This window comes from Anolis sagrei, chromosome 6 (genome assembly GCF_037176765.1).
Source record: "Anolis sagrei isolate rAnoSag1 chromosome 6, rAnoSag1.mat, whole genome shotgun sequence".
Lineage (NCBI taxonomy): Eukaryota > Metazoa > Chordata > Lepidosauria > Squamata > Dactyloidae > Anolis > Anolis sagrei.
In genome coordinates, this window is record NC_090026.1 from 57193591 (window position 1) to 57214893 (window position 21303).

A 21303-nucleotide genomic window follows, 5' to 3' on the forward strand; every position below is an offset into this window, starting at 1 on the left:
AAATGATAGAAACAGTATAGTCCAAAACAGTATTTTCCAAAGAGTACAAATGTTCCATTAACTTCAGGGTACAGAGGTAAAAACACAAGATCAAAAGATTCAAAACCCAAAGGAACAAGGCAGCATGGAGAGCCAATACCTAGAACAGGAACTTGGAAAAAATTGAAACATGAAACTAGATATCCACTTGGAGACAAGACTGTCATGAAACTCCAATGTTGACTAGACTGAGCTAGAATTTTTTCTTCATAGTATATAAAGCTTTTCCTGTCCCATGAAAGCATTTCGTTTTCCCTTACAACCATATAAGAATTTCTTATCTCTCTTTTCAAGCAGAAGGACTGACCTTTGCCGATCTCAAAAAACTTTGCCTTAGTTTACAAAAGCCTTGTTTCTATCTTCTAACTCATTAAATTTTGCACCTGACAAATCATCCTCAGAAGACGGTTTCTCATAGAAGGACTGCTGTGGGCCTCTCCCAGGAATTTGATCTTGCGAATCTACAGGAGAAACACTCCGTTCATGAGAAACCTCAGGCCTCTCAGCAAGGCCTGGGCTTGACTCATGCCCAGAAAAACCCTCATCCCAATTGATGTCAGACACAACCACAGGCTGAACTACAATTATTGCTTTTCCTTACTTTAATATATGAGTTTTTTTTTACAAACTAAAGAAAACCTCAATCTCTTCCCTGCTCTTCATTAAAGGCAAAAGTTGTAACAGGATCATACATATAATACTTTCAAAGAAAAAAATGTAAAATGCATATATCTACAAACCTTGAAGCACAGCTTAAGCATCCCTTATCCAGAATTCCATAATCCATATTACAACTTATTCAAATTCCCCACATTACAAAAATTGGATATTGCAAACTATAAAGCTGGGTAAACATCTGAGAATCTGAGATAATATTCTGAATTAGTATGCATTAACAAAGACATGGATACTCAACATAATTGTTCAGCCTACACTGTTCAAATATTTTATCACTGATGTAATTTGATTGAGGAAACACTTTAAAGTATAAAGTTGTTCATCAGTTTCTCAGAATACAAATATTTTCCTGAAGCAAAAAATAAATTTAAACCCAATATTAGATGGAAATATATAGCACTATTAAATATATTGACCCAGATCAAGTAAGCTAGAGTAGAGAGATTGTGCCAGATGCCAGCTGGCAGAACAGTTATAGCAGAAGATCAGAGTTTATGTCAGAAGATCAGAGATCAAAAGATCACTTCTGGAAGGGTTTTGCTGACAAAGGAGGAAACAGTTTAATTCCAATCCTACAACCAACACATCTTTGAATTAAGACTGTATCATTAGTTATATAAGAAAAATACTGAGAAATCAGTAGGACATAAAGTTAAGTCAAATCTCATTCATCTCAATGGCTATGATTAATGTTTGATGGATTGGATCCAACTCACTGCTTCTTTGTCATCATTAGTGCATTGTTAGGACCTTGCAATGAATAAAGCATACTGTGTCAAATTAACAGGATTTTACTATCCTTTGCTTTACATTTTTGGCTATGTTTCCATTCTTTATGAGCAGGTCCCCAGTGGTCCCCATCTCGAGTAGGCCTGAGACTAGAACGCAGTAAGTATTCATGTTCCTGCTAAAAGAAAGAATGTTTTTATTTATACATGAGACTGAAACTTCTATAACGATCCCAGAGTACGCTCAGTAATGCCTCTGAATATATATATACTTAGTTTGCAACACTGGACATGTTAGTGTATGCTTTCCCTCAATATTGTTCACCAAGAAGCAAAAATGAGAATCATGCGTACTGGCCTGTTAAATAGCTACTTTTGTCTGCTGAAGTAGGGCATGATATTTGGGATGCAGTTTCCCATTTTATATTCTCTTGTTCTTGGCAAAAAACGAAGGCCTCAACATGTCAAAATAGCTTATTGGAAATAGTTACTTGATGTGTTTTGGGTTTTTGGTGTTTTGTGTGTTTGTTTTTGCCTCTTGGAACGTTTTTGGCAAACAAAACATTCCACAAAGCAGATTTTTCTGTACAAATTTTCTGTACAAAAATGATGTGTTTCCACAAAATATATAATAGATGGGATTCTCCATCAGAAGATGTAACATTGTCAATGAAGCCTGACTTCTGTAGCTAGATCTTTCAATGTGAGCCCCCTAAAATCCTCCACAAAAGCTGGACAAAATCCAGTGACAAATACTTATTGCAAAGAGGCTTCATCATTCACTGGTCTGCTCCCCTTGTGTTGGTAATGATGCTTTGCTTCTGATTTTGAGCTTTAAAACTCTCCCTATATGGTCCAGGTCCAGGTTATTTTGAAGGACCACATCTTCCTATTCAAAATCTAAGATCAACTGGGAAACATACTGAAAGACATGGCTGATAGGAACACATTTTAAGAAATTTTCTATTGATTAGGCTCTCCATGGACATTTTCTCTGCCAAAAAAATCAATTGGAGGTCCAGGAGCTTTGAGGATATACTGAGATGTTTGTTTAAAAAGTTATCATGTGGCCTGTGCAGATCCTTTAGAAACACTTCCTGTATTTCTAACTTCTTTTTGGGATGTCTGGTCATCAACAGCATTCATTGTCAGATGGCCAAGTGTGAAATCTAGAAGCGGCCCAGCTATTGACACCATGGTGTTATGTTGTTGTTGTTCATTCGTTCAGTCGTCTCCGACTCTTCGTGACCTCATGGACCAGCCCACGCCAGAGCTCCCTGTCGGCCGTTACCACCCTCAGCTCCCTCAAGGTCAGTCCAGTCATTTCAAGGATGACATCCATCCATCTTGCCCTTGGTCGGCCCCTCTTCCTTTTGCCTTCCACTTTCCCCAGCATAATTGTCTTCTCTAGGCTTTCCTGTCTCCTCATGATGTGGCCAAAGTACTTCAACTTTGTCTCTAGTATCTTTCCCTCCAGTGAGCTGTCGGGTTTTATTTCCTGGAGGATGGACTGGTTGGATCTTCACGCAGTCCAAGGCACTCTCAGAACTTTCCTCCAACACCACAGCTCAAAAGCATCGATCTTCCTTCGCTCAGCCTTCCCTAAGGTCCAGCTCTCACATCCGTAGGTTACTACAGGGAATACCATGGCTTTGACTAGGCGGATCTTTGTTGCCAGTCTGATGTCTCTACTCTTTACTATTTTATCGAGACTGGACATTGCTCTCCTCCCAAGAAGTAAGCGTCTTCTGATTTCCTGGCCACAGTCTGCATCTGCAGTAATCTTTGCACCTAGAAATACAAAGTCTGTCACGGCCTCCACGGTTTCTCCCTCTATTTTCCAGTTGTCAATCATTCTTGTTGCCATAATCTTGGTTTTTTTGACGTTTAGCTGCAACCCGGCTTTTGCGCTTTCTTCTTTCACCTTGATTAGAAGGCTCCTCAGCTCCTCCTCGCTTTCGGCCATCATAGTGGTGTCATCTGCATATCTGAGGTTGTTAATGTTTCTTCCAGCAATTTTCACCCCAGCTTTGCATTCATCCAGCCCCGCTCATCGCATGATGTGTTCTGCATACAAGTTAAAAAGGTTGGGTGAGAGGATGCAGCCTTGCCGTACGCCTTTCCCAATCTTGAACCAGTCTGTTGGTCCATGGTCAGTTCTTACTGTTGCTACTTGTTCCTTGTACAGATTCCTCAGGAGAGAGACAAGGTGGCTTGGGATGCCCATCCCACTAAGAACTTGCCACAATTTATTATGATCCACACAGTCAAAGGCTTTAGAATAGTCAATGAAGCAGAAGTAGATGTTTTTCTGAAACTCCCTGCCTTTCTCCATTATCCAGCGGATATTGGCAATCTGGTCTCTCGTTCCTCTACCTTTTCTAAACCCAGCTTGAACATCTGGCAACTCTCGCTCCATGTATTGCTGGAGTCTTCCTTGCAGGATCTTGAGCATGGTGTTATATTCTCCTTGAAATCATTTTAGAGTGTTTCTTCTGAAGTTTCAATAGTGATGAATGTACAGGCAGTCACCAGGTTACAAACAAGATAGGTTCTATAGGTTTGTTCTTAAGTTGGATTTGTATGCAAGTCAGAACAGGTACATTTTAAAGTGTAACTCCAGATATATCCCCCTGGTGGCACAGTGGTTAAACCACTGAGCTGCTGAACTTGCTGAATCCAGGGAGCAGCGTGAGCTCCTGCTATTAGCCCTAGCTTCAGCCAATCTAGCAGTTAAAAACATGCAAATATGAGTAGACCAATTGGTACTGCTTCTGCGGGAAGGTACCAGTGCTCCATGAATTCATGCTGGCCACATTACCTTGGAGGAAGCTCCAGGTCTCCATCGTGGGTCCTGCTTCTCCTCCAAAAGGGCAGGGCTTGGTTCTACCAAAAAGCCCCGAGAAGGATGGCGAGGCTGGAGTAGAGGAAGAAGCTCTATTTTTTCTTCAAAGAAGGCAGCAAGGGGAGCTGAGGGGCCCTCTGCACGTGGATGACCCAGAGAGAGAGGCAGAGATCATACCCACATTGAGGCTTTACTGTGAGAAGTGAGCAAAATTCTGGGAAATTTAGCTTAGGGCAGGGCCTTTACAATTCTCTGGCACTGCTGATCTGGAGTCAATGCAGTAGCTTCATTTTAAAAGTAACTTCTCCAACTTGGAGAGGGAAAACCCATGCCCTGCTGATCTGGAGGCAATGCAGCACCTCTGTTTAAAAAGTAACTTCTCCAACTTGGAGAGGGAAAACCCAAGCGCTTTAACATGGGAAGTAAGCTGAATTCTGGGAAACGTATTTTAGCCTTTTGAATTTTTTGCCACAGGTGTCCTCACCTTCCAAAACTTCATTTCTCAGAATTCTGCTTACTGCCTCGTGCCCTGCCTCCTCCTCCATGTTCATTCTCTAAACGGATTCCAAGATGGAAAAGGATGATTGGGAGTTGAATCAACCCTGTGAGGTAGGCAAAGTTGAGAGCCAGTGACACCAAAATTTACCTAGTAGGCTTTTTCTTATTGTTGTTGTTATTATTATTTCAAAGGCTGGGTTGGTTTGATTGTGCCTTTCCTGCCTGGCAGAATAAAGGGGGTTGGGCTCCCTCCTTGCACCATTACTTAATGAAAAGTAATTAAGAATTTATTATATCATTATAGTTACAATACAGATCCCTAACAATATTTTAGAAACACTTTAGAAACAATTCTTTGCATGTACACACACCCCACCCAATTTAGTAATGAGTATTGGATGTGAGGGCGATTTGGCTGTGACATCTGTCCCCCAATTGATCGCCAGGGTTGATTTGGCTGATCGGGTTGGCTAGGCGGGTTTCCCCTTCCTCCCTCACCGCTCCATGTGCGTCCCTCCTGAAACTGCGCACTCGGTGGAAGAGGGAGATGTCCCAGGTATAGAAAGAGTGTACCGAGGTCTCCAGTCTTCGGCCCCGGGTTTACGATAGTTTTTTTTGTTGTGTCAGGAGTGACTTGAGAAACTGCAAGTTGCTTCTGGTGTGAGAGAATTAGCCATCTGCAAGGACGTTGCCCAGGGGACACCCAGATGAATTGATGTTTTTATCTATAGTAATGAGTATTGAAACAATTTTTCATGTATTACACAGGACTTTTTTATATGTGTGTGTAAATGTGTTAAATTTGTTAAATTCATGCATACGAATCAATATTAGAAATATGCAGGAAAGGTGGGGGGATTCAAAAATCGAAACACTCACCTATTATTTTTGTTAAGATTCTGTAATATTCAGATGCCTCCCAAGGTCAGTTTAATTTTCAGTATAAGCATTAAGTGACTTTGGTAAAGCTAAGGGAACATAAAGTGTTTTAAAAACCAGTTCTGATTTTTTTTGTCCCATTTGCCATAAGAAAGGCACTGGGGTGGGAGTAGAAAAGGTGGGCAGGAGACTGAGAACACAGCATTCTTAGAAATGTGGTTTGGGAAGGTGAGGCCCTCTGTGGCAGAGAATGCAAAAGGCCCTGGCCTAAACTACATTTCCCAGAATGCAGTGCTCAGCATCAGAAAGCCCCAATGGCACCAGCCATTTAGAGTCAGTCTAATGATAAATAAAATTACTGAATCTGCAAAGAAGACTAAAGTAAGTAATAGTATAAATCTGTGCTAAGTTGAAGTTATGTGTTTGTGTGTCATAGACACACAGCTGTAGACAGACAGCTACTCTATTTATACGTTGCTATTAGGCTTGGGTAACAACGGAAAAATTTGTTTCTAAACTCGTTTCGTTTTTAGGGGTCCATTGCGTTTCGTTTTTTTAAAGAATTCCGAAATTTTCCTTTTAAAAATTTTGAAATTTACGAAATTTCGTAAAATTACGAATTGATTCGTTAATGGCGGACGCAATTGCGCAATATGCTAAAAAAAACCCTCCAAATGGGACAGGGGGAACTTCTGAAGCTTCCCTCTCCCTCTGTTATTGACTGTTGGTGTGATAATTTATTTTTTATCACTGATAAAACAAACAACAACTATAAAACAACTATAATTATGAAACAATTTCGAAACAATTTTGAACCAATTACGAAACAATTACGAAACAATACAAAATAAATTGGAAAAATTGTTTCGATTTTTAATTACTCCTCACAGTAGTCCTGCATGGCTCAATATTGCTATATGATCTATGTTACTATATGATCTATGCACCTTATTGACCAGCCTATTTTCTAACTTGCTGGCACACCAGCCCCCACCCACCCACCCATTGACTTGAAGTATTTCTGGTTGTTGCTTATGATGCTTGTCTTACTATTGTTATAATATCGTTTTCATGTTGTTTTAATATTTTAATTGCTATGCTTTTAACCGAATATGTTTGGACTTGGCCCCATGTAAGCCACCCCGAGTCCCTTTGGGGAGATGAAGGCGGGGTATAAAAATAAAGTTCTTCTTCTTCATTTAAGGCAATTGATATTTTTTCCCTAAACTTTTAAAAATCCCCAAAAATCTATAGATGTGTGAATCTTTCTGAAACTTCCGGGATTGATGCCCTAGTTATCTTTCTTGTTCATTGTATATACAATTGAAATAGATAGCTCTTGCAGTTTTTTAAAAAATATTGTCTGTAAAATATTAAAAAAAAATCCCTAAAATTAGTTGATGTTCTGAAATTTGATGGGCTAACAATGGTAAATGTGGTCTATCATTGTAACAAGTTTCACCCCAATAGCTTTAAAAATGAGGGAGAAAGGAGCCCTGAAGTTTCCCCAATTATAATAATTTAATTATACGAAATTACTATAATGAAAAAGTAACAAAATGTTGTTACTCTCATTATAGTAACAAATGTTTCACTAAATATACTTTAGAAACACTTTAGAAACAAAATGCCAGCGCTCCCCGTTTTGTAATGACTTTTGAACCATTTTTAAGGATCACACATCCACACACACACACACACACACACTTTAGATAGCATAAGGTTCAGCACCCCTGAGGTGTTTGTTTTCTGTCTCTGCCCCTGTTTAGAAGATTTCACTTTACATTCTGTCCCTGTGGTAAGGATTTTGAAAAAAAGTTGGCTTGTTGTGGAAACAAAGTTCAGTGTTAAAGCTTTTGTTGAGGCACTTTTCCCTCATGATAAATCTTTCAGCAGTGAATTTCCTTCCTAGGTATAGATTTCTCTCACTTTCTGTTCTCTCACTCCTGTTCTTAACTATGAGTCATTTGTAGGTCAGATGTTTGTAAGTCAAGGACTTCCTGTATTATGAAGAACGCTCAATGATCCCTGATTCTGTTAAAGTCTTCAAGCAAGGTTGGGGGTTTCTCTCTACACTGACCATGTTGCAAGAAAGGATCACTCAACAGTTTCATACTACCAAGCATGTATAATACAGAAGTAGCACAGGAACTCTCTTCACTTCAAATTACTTATGCTTTTTTTTTTTTTTTTACAGATGGGCCCTATTTGAAAGACTCTGTCAACATAAAGAGCCTTGCAGCTTCTTCTATCATTACATTGTACTTCACAGACATGGGTCAGCAAGTGAGCTGGACAACTGTAAGTGCAACATTGATGAAACACACAAACACATGACAACTGGGTTCCTGTTAGTGTTGTGTAGGTTTAAATCAAACTTATGCCCATGATTTTGTGGTTTTTTGGTCACTTCAGAAGAAGAAATTCATGCCTAGTTCATACAATTGCTCCCCCTCCCCTGATACTCCTCCCCTCCATATGGCCAGGTAGTGGCTGGAAAAGAGTGGAGAACAATCAAGAATTGTTATTCTATGTTCTGTTAACTGGACACACGGTGCAGGCTTTTTCTAGGTCTTCCTATGGCTTCTCCAGAGATCTCAAAATAAATATACATCTAGCTACCAAAATTGTCAGCTTTAATAGTCAGCCATGGTATTCCCTGTAGTCACCTACGGATGTGAGAGCTGGACCTTAGGAAAGGCTGAGAGAAGGAAGATCGATGCTTTTGAGCTGTGGTGTTGGAGGAAAGTTCTGAGAGTGCCTTGGACTGCGAGAAGATCCAACCAGTCCATCCTCCAGGAAATAAAGCCCGACTGCTCACTGGAGGGAAGGATACTAGAGACAAAGCTGAAGTACTTTGGCCACATCATGAGGAGACAGGAAAGCCTAGAGAAGACAATTATGCTGGGGAAAGTGGAAGGCAAAAGGAAGAGGGGCCGACTAAGGGCAAGATGGATGGATGGCATCCTTGAAGTGACTGGACTGACCTTGAAGGAGCTGGGAGTGGTGACGGCCGACAGGGAGCTCTGGCATGGACTGGTCCATGAGGTCACGAAGAGTCGGAGACGATTGAACGAATGAACAACAACAAATAGTCAGCTTCTCTCAGACTCCTCCAACCCTAAATGGCCACATTGAGGGGGATGCAGAAAAGGAGAGGTGAGAAAGGGGAGTGATGGTGTATTCTGACTAGCAGAACGTTATGCTCTGTCTCCTTGAAGAGAAGGATCTCAATCATTGTGTATTAGCTTAATCTGATTCTTGTTCTCTTGGTTTTCCTTTCTCTTTCTTTTAAATTTCCACATAAACTCCCATCTCTGCTGAGCCTTATTGCACACTGTTAGAGATCATTTGGACTGAATTGAATATTGATTTAGATTTTGCAATCCCCTGAAGGCTGAAGATTTCACAAGTACTGAGTGTATTGTTTTCCTGAGATTTTCATATGTTTTTCAGACCTCTGGATCCATATCTGTCTCTACATAAAATTTCACTTTAGCCTTCACCCTAAAACCAGCTGTGCTGGCATGGTGGCAGCCATGATAGCTGATGCCAACTCTATACAATATGAAACAAATGCAAAATGAATAATTAATGTCACACCTTTGTGTGATGGAATGTCAAATGTAAGCTAACTAAAAACAATAACTTTTTCAATCTCTAATATTTATATTAGGAAAACAACAAAGAAATGTATAACAATATCTTAGATGAGGCAAAACCTATCTATCTATCATCTATCTATCATCATCTCAAAAATTAAAGGATCTTACAATTCATGATCCAAATGAATCCATCAACAAATTCCACATGCCAGTTCCATTAGTACAAATATTTTCCACACCATAATAATAATAATAATAATAATAAGAAGAAGAAGAAGAAGAAGAAGAAGAAGAAGAAGAAGACTTTATTTATACCCCGCCACCATATCCCTAAGGGGACTCGGGGCAGCTTACATGAGGCCACACCCATCAATACAATGTACACAATATATCACAAAAACACAACAGAAAAATCAAAAATAAAATAACCTAAAATACAAGACAACGTATATAAGGGACACAATAAAAAGTCAAAACATTATGGCATTTCATTATGACATTACAAATAATAATCATGGGCAGGGCCAAATTCAAGGATTAAAATTTTAAAACACTTGGAGATAGGACAGTGTAAAATATCAGGAAGAGGCTCCAGGGAATGGGGTAGGATTTAATTGCACAACAAGAGAATAAAGTGCTTCTGAGGGCATTTTATGCAGAGTTTGGTCAGAGATTATCATGTAATCAATCATTGAAGGCACATTGGAATCGTCAATTTTTCAGGCTCTTCTGAAGATTGCCAGAGTGCCTAATATCTCTGGGGAGCAAATTCCAGAGCCGAGGGGCCACTACAGAGAAGGCCCTCTCCTTCATCCCTACCAGTCGCGTTTGCGTTGGAGGCAGGAGCGAGAGGAGGACCTCTGCTGAAGACCAAAGAGATCATATGGGTTCATAGAACGAAATGTGGTTGTGCAGGTAGGTGGGTCCCAAACTGTTCAGGGCTTTGTAGGTAAGGACCTGCACCTTGAATTGGGACCAGAAAATAAATGGCAGCCAATGGAGCTCCTTAAACAGGAGGGTTGACCACTCTCTGTAATTTGCACCAGTTGGTAATCTGGCTGCTGATTGTTGGACAAGGAATTTCCAGGCCGTTTTTAAGGGCAATCCCACGTACAGCGCATTGCAATAGTCCAATCTAGAGGTAACTAAGGCATGGACCACCGTGGCCAAATCCAATTTCATGAGGTACGGTCAAAGCTGGCGCACGAGCTTCAATTGTGTGAAGGCCCTCCCAGCCACCGCTGATGCCTGAGCTTCAAGCGTTAGCACTGAATCTAGGAGGACACCCAAGCTGCGGACCTGTGACTTCAGGGGGAGTGCAACCCCATCAAGCACAGGTTGCCATCCTATACCTCAATCCGGCCTATGATTGACCTGGAGGACCTCTGTCTTGTCAGGATTGATCCTCAGCTTATTTGTCCTCATCCAAACAGTCACAGTGGTCAGGCACTCGTCCAGTACCCGAAAGGCTTCCTTGGAATTAGGTGGAAAGGAGTAGTAGAGTTGGGCAAAATCTGCATAGAAATGGCATCAAATTCCAAAACTCCGGATGACCTCTCCCAGCGGTTTCAAGTAGATGTTAAAAAGCATAGGGGACAGAATGGAACCTTGCGGGACCCCACAGGTCAAGGGCCAGGGGTCTGAGCAGGTGTCCCCCAGCTTCACCATCTGGGAAAGACCCTCCAGGAAGGACCGGAACCATGACAGAGCCATGCCTTTGAGACCCATCCCGGAGAGCCAGCCCAGAAGGTTACCATGGTCGATGGTATCGAAAGCCATTGAGATGTCCAAAAGTACCAGCAGGGTCACACTCCCCCTGTCCAGTTCTCTGTGGAAATCATCCACTAAGGCGACCAAAGCCATCTCGGTACCGTGACCAGGCCTAAACCCAGACTGTGATTTATCTAGAAAATCAGTGTCCTCTAGGAATCTCTGGAGCTGCAAGGTGACCACCCGCTCCAGCACCTTGCCCAAAAAGGGAAGGTTAGAGATTGGCCTGTAGTTATTCAAAACTGTTGGGTCAAGGGAGGTCTTCTTCAGGACTGGTATCATCACTGCCTGTTTCAGACCAGATTGAAATTTCCCCTGAGCCAATGATGCATTAATAATCGGCACAAACCAATATAATAACCCACCTCTGGCCGCTTTGACTAGCCAGGAAGGACAAGGGTCCAGAGCCGATGTGGTCGGTCTCACAGCCCCCACGACTCCATCCATTTCATCAGGACGAACAAGCCGGAAAGAATCCCACAAGATCGGACCAACAGATGCCTTGGTTACCTCCATAGAAGGAGAAGCTCAAGCCACAGGAGAGCAGTTGCCCTTTATTGCTTCAGTGTCCCTTTCTCCCTTGGAGATAAACCCCTTTATATTTGTATTCTGATAAGATCTACAGATATAATCCAAAATTGTTGTCTGTGTTACGTTCACAAAAGATACCCAGACTGTTCCACAGACCTTTCAGGACATATCCATCCACACTGATTTATGCATCTTTGGTGGCTCCCTTTCTTTTATATTCATTCATTGTATAAAGAGGGACTAAATATTCCAAATTTGGCATTGGACAGCATTTAGCTAAATTATTCTGGTGGCAATTGAAACATGATTTTAACATTGGTTAAAGGGGAAGAGAAGTACATTTAAAAAGTCTGGAGAAACTATTAGCAAAACAGCTGTGCTGTATATTATCTAAAGCTCTGGATTTAGTTTCCTGACCAATAAATCAGATCATGATAGGTATTCACAAAAGAGTCCAGACAGAACTGATACAAAATGTACTGAATGCTTAGTATGCTTCTGTATGTCATCAGTTTATTTGTGGCAGAAAGAAAGAAGGAGGGATGGAATGTTTTCCTTAATTTCCAGTTCCATGAATACCAGAGATAATCTTTAGTTATAAGCTTCATCTGCTTAGATCATCTGTCTGAAGGATTCACCTTACACTGATAGCGATGAATAAGCATTTACTGGGTACATTAAAATAACCATCCTGATTTCTGAGTTGTCAGAGAGATTCTGATTAAATCATTCAGATGGCCCATTCTTCATCTTTCATTTATTTGTTCTTTTGATCTTGACTTTTTATTATTATTTACAACTTTAAATTGGTCATCTATAATGAATTTAATTTAATTCATGTTCTTTATTTGTCTTTGGGAGCTGCATTTGGTGGTCCCTATGTAGTCTTGTCCATACAGTAGATCCCTGCAGAGATGAGAGGATCCCTCTTGTCCTTTGCTGAATGTAGCATTGATTGGATTTTCTTAGTGGGTCTGTAGATCATTTGTACGTTGTGTTTCTACATCAGCTTTCCTATAAGGTCAGTGGCTCTCCTATGATGTATGGTAAGAACACTTTTCCTCTGGGTGGATCTTTGTCTTTACTCTCATGGCTTGTTCTTGGTCTTGCAGCTCTTCTGATGTCTGTGGTGGAGTATCCATTGGCCTATAGAACCCAGTTTAGGTGGTTCACTTCACCCTGGAGGAAGTGGGGTTCACAGATTATTTTGCATGGAAATTCTGCTTCTTTTTTTTACTTGGGTGATGGTTGGAATTTTTATGTAGTATCTATCTGTGTCTGTAGGTTTTCTGTAAACTGTGTGACCCAATTGTTGATTGAGTTTACAGATGACTAGGACATCTAGAAATGACAGTTTTCCTTCATTTTCTTTTTCCATGGTGAATTGAATGTTTGTATGGATGCTGTTGAGGTGGTCCAGGAACTTGTTTAGTTTTTCCTTTCCATGGCTCCAAATGGTGAAAGTGTCATGCACATATCTGAACCATATAGTGGACTTTTTGTTGCTGTTTCCAGGGATTGTTTTTCAAAGTGTTCCATGTAGAAATTTGCTATGACCATGCTTAGAGGACTCCCCATGGCTGCTTCATCTTTCTGTTTATAGAATGCATTGTCCTACTAGAAGTAGCTTGTAGTGAAGCAATGGTGAAACAGGGCTGTGATGTCTTCTGGGAAATTCTGGTTGATTATTGTGATGGTGTGTGCTACCGGGACCTTGGTAAATAGATACACCACATCGAAGCTGATCAGTTTGTCCTTGGTGTTAAGCTTGAGGTTGCTGATTTTTCTTATGAAGTGGGCTGAGTCCTTGATATAGTGTTTGTAGCTGGTGGCCAGAAATGTTACCAAATCATATGTGGGGGATCCAATGGCACTCACAGTGGGTCTGAGTGGGATGGAGTCCTTATAGGTTTTTGGGAATCCATAAAGCCTAGGAAGGAGGGCTTCTGATTTGCACAGTTGGTGTATGTCAAGGTTAATTGAGGAGTTCTTGATCAGGGTGTTGGTTTTTCTAGTGCAGTGGTTCTCAACATGGGCCCCCTAGATGTTTTTGGCCTTCAATTCCCAGAAATCCTAACAGCTGGTAAACTGACTAGGATTTCTGGGAGTTGTAGGCCAAAAACATCTGGGGACCCCAGGTTGAGAACCACTAGTGATTTTGTTGTTGAGTCTTGTTTTAGTTGTAGTATTTTGTATGTTGTGGGATCCAGGAGTTGTCTTTTTTTTGTATTGTTCTATTTCCATGATTATTGTGGCATTCCCCTTGTCTGCTGGGAGAATGACAATTTCTGGATCAGAGTTGAGGTCTTTGATGGCTTGGCTTTCTTTCCTTGTATGTTGCTGGGGGGAAGTTTTGCCTTTCTCAGGATGTTTGCCATTTTCCCTCTTATTTCCACTGCTTCTTCCTCAGGGAGGTGGTAAATTGCTGATTCAACATTGGCAATGATGCTTTCTACTGGGATCCTGGTGGTGGTAACAGCAAAATTGCCTCCCTTTGTTAGTATGGATGCTTGGTCTTCTGAGAGTTGTCTGTCTGTCAGGTTGATGATGGTCTGTGATGCATCTAGTTCTGGTTTTAGCTGTTGCTTTTGGCATTTGTCAAATTTTTGTTTTTTGTCTTTTGGTGTGGGGAGACATGTCTTTCTCCATTTTTTTGTAAGTGAGGTTGTCTATTTTATACCAGTCCTGGGTTAGCTAGTGTTGATATGGGGGCGCAACAACTCCTTGTGTGTGTTTGTGAGTTCTTTGCAGATGGTATGAATTCTCTCTCTTAAGAGGTGCATTCCAGGTGGTTGTAAATATGATGAGCCTGTTACCACTTTTGAAAGTCCTTTTGGCTGTGAAGGAGATGTATACCAACAGCTAGAAGGAACACCAGGGAGCACAGAAGATGTGCTTTCCTGGTTCTTAGTTTTTCCAATCTCTGTGTGTCTTGGAACAGTTTTTCCCTGTAGAGATGTTCAATGTGTTGTTGAAAGCTTTCATGGCTGGAATTACTGGGTTGCTGTGAGTTTTCTGGGCTGTATGGCCATGGTCCAGAAGCATTCACTCCTGACATTTCCCTTCAATTCTATGTTCTTTCAGTCTCCTTCCCAGCTCATTCAACTCATTTAAAGTGGAATTGCAGCCTTTTTGGCTTTGCCTCACTTGCTTGCACTAAAAATGAAACTGTCCTTGGGAGGCTTCCAAGGTTTAGTGACTTTATATGAAAAGTATTGGGTTGATTTGTATTTTTTTTTAACATGGGCACCCCTCAAAAACTTGGAAAATGCTACAAGAACATACATATAAAATGTTGGAAATGTGGAAAGATTGAGGGATCATATTTCCACATGTGGTGGTTGTTTTGGTACAGCCGCACCAGGAGTTCCAGCTTATCTTGCTATCTGTTTGATGCTGCATGCATTTTGAAGTTATATGCCTTTGCAGTTTGATGGCTCTCCTTATTTTGCAGTTATTGGGTCAATTGCTTGTCAATTATCCTTAGGTTCCCTAGTCCCGCCCCCTTTTTGGGCTTTGGTACGGAAGTGAGCCATTTTGAGTTTAGTTTCAGCCAGGTTAGCCAATGTATAGGATGTGTGTTGCTTTCCCTGTACAAAGGCTTCAAACTTTAAGAATTCCAGGGTCACAGAAACTCTAACAGAATCTCCAGGGAAAGAATTTCCAGGGGAGAACAGCTTTAAGAGTCTCCTAAGAACTCCAGGGAAGCCTTCCACGGCCTTGAGAGTTTCCAGGAAGACAGCCTTAAAGTCTAACGAACTCCAGCTGGAGAACATCCATTGCCTTGCTGGTAGGTCCTCTCAGCACTCGAGAAGAAGTTTGGCCTGGCAGTGGAACCCACTGCCATGCCGAAGGTTGGATTTTAGTCAGCCTTGGGAGAAGTTTAAAAAGGGGAATTTTCCCTTAGAGAAAGTTATTGAAGATAGCGCCTGTCCCCTGTGGGCAAGATTGAGAGAACTAATACTTTATCAAGAAAGCATTGAAGTACCTGTTTGATTCATTAATAAAAGACTTTGTTGTATTTTTCAAGCCATATGAAGATTCTTTTGTAGTGAAAACTTCTGAGAATTTCTTCTTACGCCCCTGGCTTCCCGCTGGGCAAAGGTTACACATCCTATTTAAAGCCAACCAAATACAGGCCCAGCGGCGACAGAACAGTGGTCGTGCACAAAATCTAAAATATATTGGAGAAACATCCACAAAACATTACAGGAAATATTACATACAAGAATACCATTCAAACCAGAGATATTCTTATTAGGGATAACAGACCAAAATTTAGATAAAAATATGGATAAGCTCCTCTTTCTATTGAATACTGCTATGCAAAATTATGGAAGAAGGAAGAGATCCCAGAAATCAGGGATTGGATAGAAAAAATAGTAGCTATTAGAAACATAGATAGGCTAACATATTTGATATCAAAAAACAAAGGGACCCCAATAAGAGAAACTGACTGGACAAGAGTGACAAATTATTTGAAACAGAAGAATGGAAACATAGTAATATAAAAGGAAGAGAAAACAGAAGGGAAGAAAAATAAAGATGGAAGAAAGAAGAGGAAAATCCACTCGGAAGATACACAGGAAGTCAATGAAGGAGATGTATACCAACTTTCTCCTGGTCTTTTTTTAACTATTCTTTTTTTCTCTTTTTTCTTTTTCAATGTTTCTTTTCTTTGCTCTTTTCCTTTTGTCTTTCTCTGATCCTTTATATATATATTTCTTTCCTTTCCTTTCCTTTTCCCTTTTGTTATTTCTATTTTATTAAATTGTATTTTGAAAGGAAAACTTCTCAATAAACATTATATTAAAAAAGAAAGAAATAGATACAACAAACTAATTACTAATGAAGATTTGCACACCCCTTATATCTACATAAGTGGTATTGATTTCTTCAGTAATTGGAACTAATAACCAGGATTATATACTTGTGACAGTAAGTGAACTTTTAAAAAAAGATTCTTAATTACAAATCTTGTTTATCTGAGTCTTTTGCTCTGATTATTTTTAAGGCTAATAAGGAATATAATATTTGTGTTTCTAAATTATTATTATTATTTTGCTTTTTCCTCCAGGTTTTCCTAACTGAATATATTGGTCCTCTTCTTATATATCTGCTCTTCTATCTTCGTCTCTCAAGTATTTATGATGCAAAGGAGAGTGCAAGAAGTTTACGGCATCCTGTTGTTCAGTGAGTAAAATGGTTGCATGCTGGCTATTTCGTGTATTATTTCTGATTTCAAGCAGAACGAAACCAAATGTGTGACTTGGGTTATTTATTTATTTATTTATTTATTACTTGCACTTATTGACCGCCACTCTCAGCCCTAGGGCGACTCATGGCGGTGAACAACAACATAGAAAAGACAGTGTACAATAAATCACGACAATACATACAAACTACCACTACATAACATATACTTATGCTAAAAATCCGCTTCGTCAAATCCTGGGGTCATAGTCAATTTCATAGTCATAGTCCATTCCAGTATCGTTCCAAAGATACACTCAGTTGAAGGCCTGCTCGAAGAGCCAAGTCTTCAGGCTCTTACGAAAGGCCATCAAGGAGGGTGCCTGTCTAACTTCAACAGGGAGGGTGTTCCATAGCCGGGGGGCCACCACCGAGAAGGCCCGCTCTCTCGTCCCCGCCAGGCATGCCTGTGAGGCGGGCGGGACCGAGAGAAGGGCCTCCCCGGATTATCTCAAGGTCCTCGTGGGCTCGTAGGCCGAGATGCGGTCTGCAAGGTATTTTGGGCCGGAACCGTTTAGGGCTTTGTAGGATAACACCAGCACCTTAAATTGGGCCCGGTAGCAAATCGGCAGCCAGTGGAGCTGGGACAGCAGGGGCGTTGTATGCTCTCTGCGCCCTGCTCCTGTTAACAACATGGCTGCCGCGCGTTGGACTAGCTGAAGCTTCCGGGCCGTCTTCAAGGGCAGCCCCACGTAGAGAGCGTTGCAGTAGTCGAGGCGGGATGTGACCAAAGCGTGTACCAGCGTGGCCAAGTCAGACTTCCCAAGATACGGGCGCAGCTGGCGCACGAGCCTAAGCTGTGCAAATGCTCCCCTGGTCACCGCTGAAACCTGGGGCTCCAGGCTCAGCGATGAGTCCAGGGTCACACCCAAGCTGCGAACCTGCGCCTTCAAGGGGAGTGCGACCCCGTCCAGCACAGGCTGTAACCCTATACCCTGCTCGGCCTTGCGACTGACCAGGAGTACCTCTGTCTTGTCTGGATTTAATTTCAGTTTGTTCGCCCTCATCCAGACCATTACAGCGGCCAGGCACCGGTTCAGGACTTCGACGGCCTCCTTAGTAGCAGGTGGGAAGGAGTGACAGAGTTGGACGTCATCTGCGTACAGGTGACACCGCACCCCGAAACTCCGGATGATCTCACCCAGCGGCTTCATGTAGATGTTGAACAGCATGTGGGACAAGATGGAACCCTGAGGAACGCCACAGGTCAACGGCTGTGGTGTTGAACAGGAGTCCCCCAATAACACCTTCTGGGTACGACCCTCCAGAAATGACCGGAGCCACTGCAAAGCAGTGCCCCCGAGACCCATTTCCGCAAGGCGCCCCAGAAGGATACCGTGGTCGACGGTATCGAAGGCCGCTGAGAGGTCCAGGAGCACCAACAGGGACACACTCCCCCTGTCTAGCTCCCGGCGCAGATCATCCACTAAGGCGACCAAGACCGTCTCGGTACCATGTCCCGGTCTGAAACCAGACTGTGCCGGATCCAGATAATCCGTGTCTCTCAAGAATACCTGGAGTTGTGAGGCCACCACGCTTTCCATGACTTTGCCCAAGAAGGGAAGATTGGAAACAGGCCGAAAGTTGTCAAATTTAGTGGGGTCAAGTGATGGTTTCTTCAACAGCGGCTTTATAACAGCCTGTTTTAGGCTCGCTGGAATCTTGCCTTCCCGAAGGGAGGCATTAACCACCACCGTTACCCACTTGGCCAATCCCCCTCTGGCCTCCTTCAGAAGCCAGGATGGGCAGGGGTCTAGGATGGACGTGGTGGGTCTCATTCCTCCAAGTATCTTGTCCACATCCTCGGGTTTCACAAACTGAAAAGAATCCAACAAAATCGGACAAGCAGGTGCTTGTGTCACATCCACGGAGACTGCATTTAAAGTGGCGTCCAGTCCAGAGCGGATCAAAGCGACTTTGTCTGCAAAGAACCGAGCAAATGCTTCACAGCGCGTTGCCGAATTGTCAGGGCTCCCTCCTGAGATAGGGGGAGTTAAAAGACCTCTGACAATCCGAAACAACTCCGCCGGACGGTTTTTTGCAGACGCAATAGTGGCCGCAAAGAAAGTTTTCTTTGCGGCTTTTATTGCCGCGGCATATGCCCTTAGAAAGGACACAAACCGTGTTCGATTTGGCTCGCTTGGGTCTGAGCGCCACACGCTCTCTAGAACCCTCTTCCTTCGCTTCATCGCTGCCAGCTCCTCGGTGAACCAAGGAGCTGGTTTAGCTCGGTTACTTGAGAGGGGACGTTCCGGAGCGATCCTGTCGATTGCCCTGGTCATCTCCCCATTCCAGAGAGCGACCAAGGCCTCGACATGGTCACCTACCGAGGTGGCGGGAAACTCCCCAAGAGCCGTCAGGAATCCATTCGGATCCATTAGTCTCCTGGGGCGGACCATCTTAATGGGTCCTCCACCCTTGCGGAGGTTAGGGGGCGCAGTGAGCCTAAATCTAACCAGGAAGTGGTCGGTCCATGGCAACGGAGAGATAGACAACTCCTCCACACCGCCACCCTGCTCCCATCCCTGGCAGAAAACCAAGTCCAATGTGTGTCCAGCACAGTGGGTGGGGCCAGTTATTTGTTGGGACAGCCCCATGGTTGCCATGGCGGACATGAAGTCCTGAGCCGCTCCTGTGAGGGTTGCCTCGGCGTGGATGTTGAAGTCCCCCAGCACAAGAAGCCGTTGGGACTCCACCGCCAGGCTCGAGACCACCCCCGCTAGCTCAGGTAGGGAGACTGTAGTGCAGCGAGGTGGACGGTACACTAGCAGAATCCCTATTCTGTCCCGGTCACCCACCCTCAGGTGGACGCATTCAAAATTTGTGGTCTGCGGGATGGGGCTCCTGGTTAGATGGATGGAATCTCTATAGACCACTGCGACACCGCCTCCCTGTCCTCCGGCTCTTGGTTGGTGTTGCACAGAGAAGCCTGGAGGACAAAGCTGGGAGAGGTTTACGCCCCCCGCTTCGTCCAGCCAGGTCTCCGTGATGCACGCCAGATCTGCCCGCTCCTCCAGGATTAAATCCTGAATCCAGGTCGTTTTTCCGTTGACAGATCTGGCGTTCAACAACACCACCTTCAAGCCAGAGGGCCCGCTCACCTGGTTACACCAATTTACCTTAGGAGACCGGTTGGGAATTGTTAATTTGGATAAGCGGTCCGAATTAGGCCGAATTTGAGGTCTCCTTTTCCCGCATCTCCTCCTTCCCACCACGACCTCTATGGGGGCCCCTCGGCTAGTGGAACACCTCCCCCCCTCCATGCCGCAGTCCAGAGCTAAGAGATTACTTTCTACTTTGTTCGTTCTTAGATTATTTGGTTCTTGCCAGCATCCTCTCTCCCCCTCCTCCCCCCTCCCCACCACACCCTCATTCTTTTCAGTTTGTGAAACCCGAGGATGTGGACAAGATACTTGGAGGAATGAGACCCACTACGTCCATCCTAGACCCCTGCCCATCCTGGCTTCTGAAGGAGGCCAGAGGGGGATTGGCCGAGTGGGTAACGGTGGTGGTTAATGCCTCCCTTCGGGAAGGCAAGATTCCAGCGAGCCTAAAACAGGCTGTTGTAAAGCCGCTGTTGAAGAAACCATCACTTGACCCCACTAAATTGGACAACTTTCGGCCTGTTTCCAATCTTCCCTTCTTGGGCAAAGTCATGGAAAGCGTGGTGGCCTCACAACTCCAGGTATTCTTGAGAGACACGGATAATCTGGATCCGGCACAGTCTGGTTTCAGACCGGGACATGGTACCGAGACGGTCTTGGTCGCCTTAGTGGATGATCTGCGCCGGGAGCTAGACAGGGGGAGTGTGTCCCTGTTGGTGCTCCTGGACCTCTCAGCGGCCTTCGATACCGTCGACCACGGTATTCTTCTGGGGCGCCTTGCAGAGATGGGTCTTGGGGGCACTGCTTTGCAGTGGCTCCGGTCATTTCTGGAGGGTCGTACTCAGAAGGTGTTGCTGGGGGACTCCTGTTCAGCGCCACAGCCGTTGATCTGTGGCGTTCCTCAGGGTTCCATCTTGTCCCCCTTGCTGTTTAACATCTACATGAAGCCGCTGGGTAAGATCATCCGGAGTTTCGGGGTGCGGTGTCACCTGTACGCAGATGATGTCCAACTCTGTCACTCCTTCCCACCTGCTACTAAGGAGGCCGTCGAAGTCCTGAACCGGTGCCTGGCCGCTGTAATGGTCTGGATGAGGGCGAACAAACTGAAACTAAATCCAGACAAGACAGAGGTACTCCTGGTCAGTCGCAAGGCCGAACAGGGTATAGGGTTACAGCCTGTGCTGGACGGGGTCGCACTCCCCTTGAAGGCGCAGGTTCGCAGCTTGGGTGTGACCCTGGACTCATCGCTGAGCCTGGAGCCTCAGGTTTCAGCGGTGACCAGGGGAGCATTTGCACAGCTTAGGCTCGTGCGCCAGCTGCGCCCGTATCTTGGGAAGTCTGACTTGGCCACGGTGGTACACGCTTTGGTCACA

At 43.6% G+C, this 21303-nt stretch overlaps 1 protein-coding gene across 1 annotated transcript in view; it reads left to right on the forward strand.

Moving 5' to 3' along the window:
• Window positions 1–21303, forward strand: part of TECRL (trans-2,3-enoyl-CoA reductase like) — a 56972-nt gene that overhangs the window by 16059 nt on the left and 19610 nt on the right. Inside the window, exons 3-5 of the mRNA XM_060783168.2 lie at window positions 1561–1605; window positions 7865–7968; window positions 16651–16766. Of these exons, the coding sequence (XP_060639151.2) occupies window positions 1561–1605; window positions 7865–7968; window positions 16651–16766 (265 nt within the window). The remainder of the gene's footprint in view (window positions 1–1560; window positions 1606–7864; window positions 7969–16650; window positions 16767–21303) is intronic.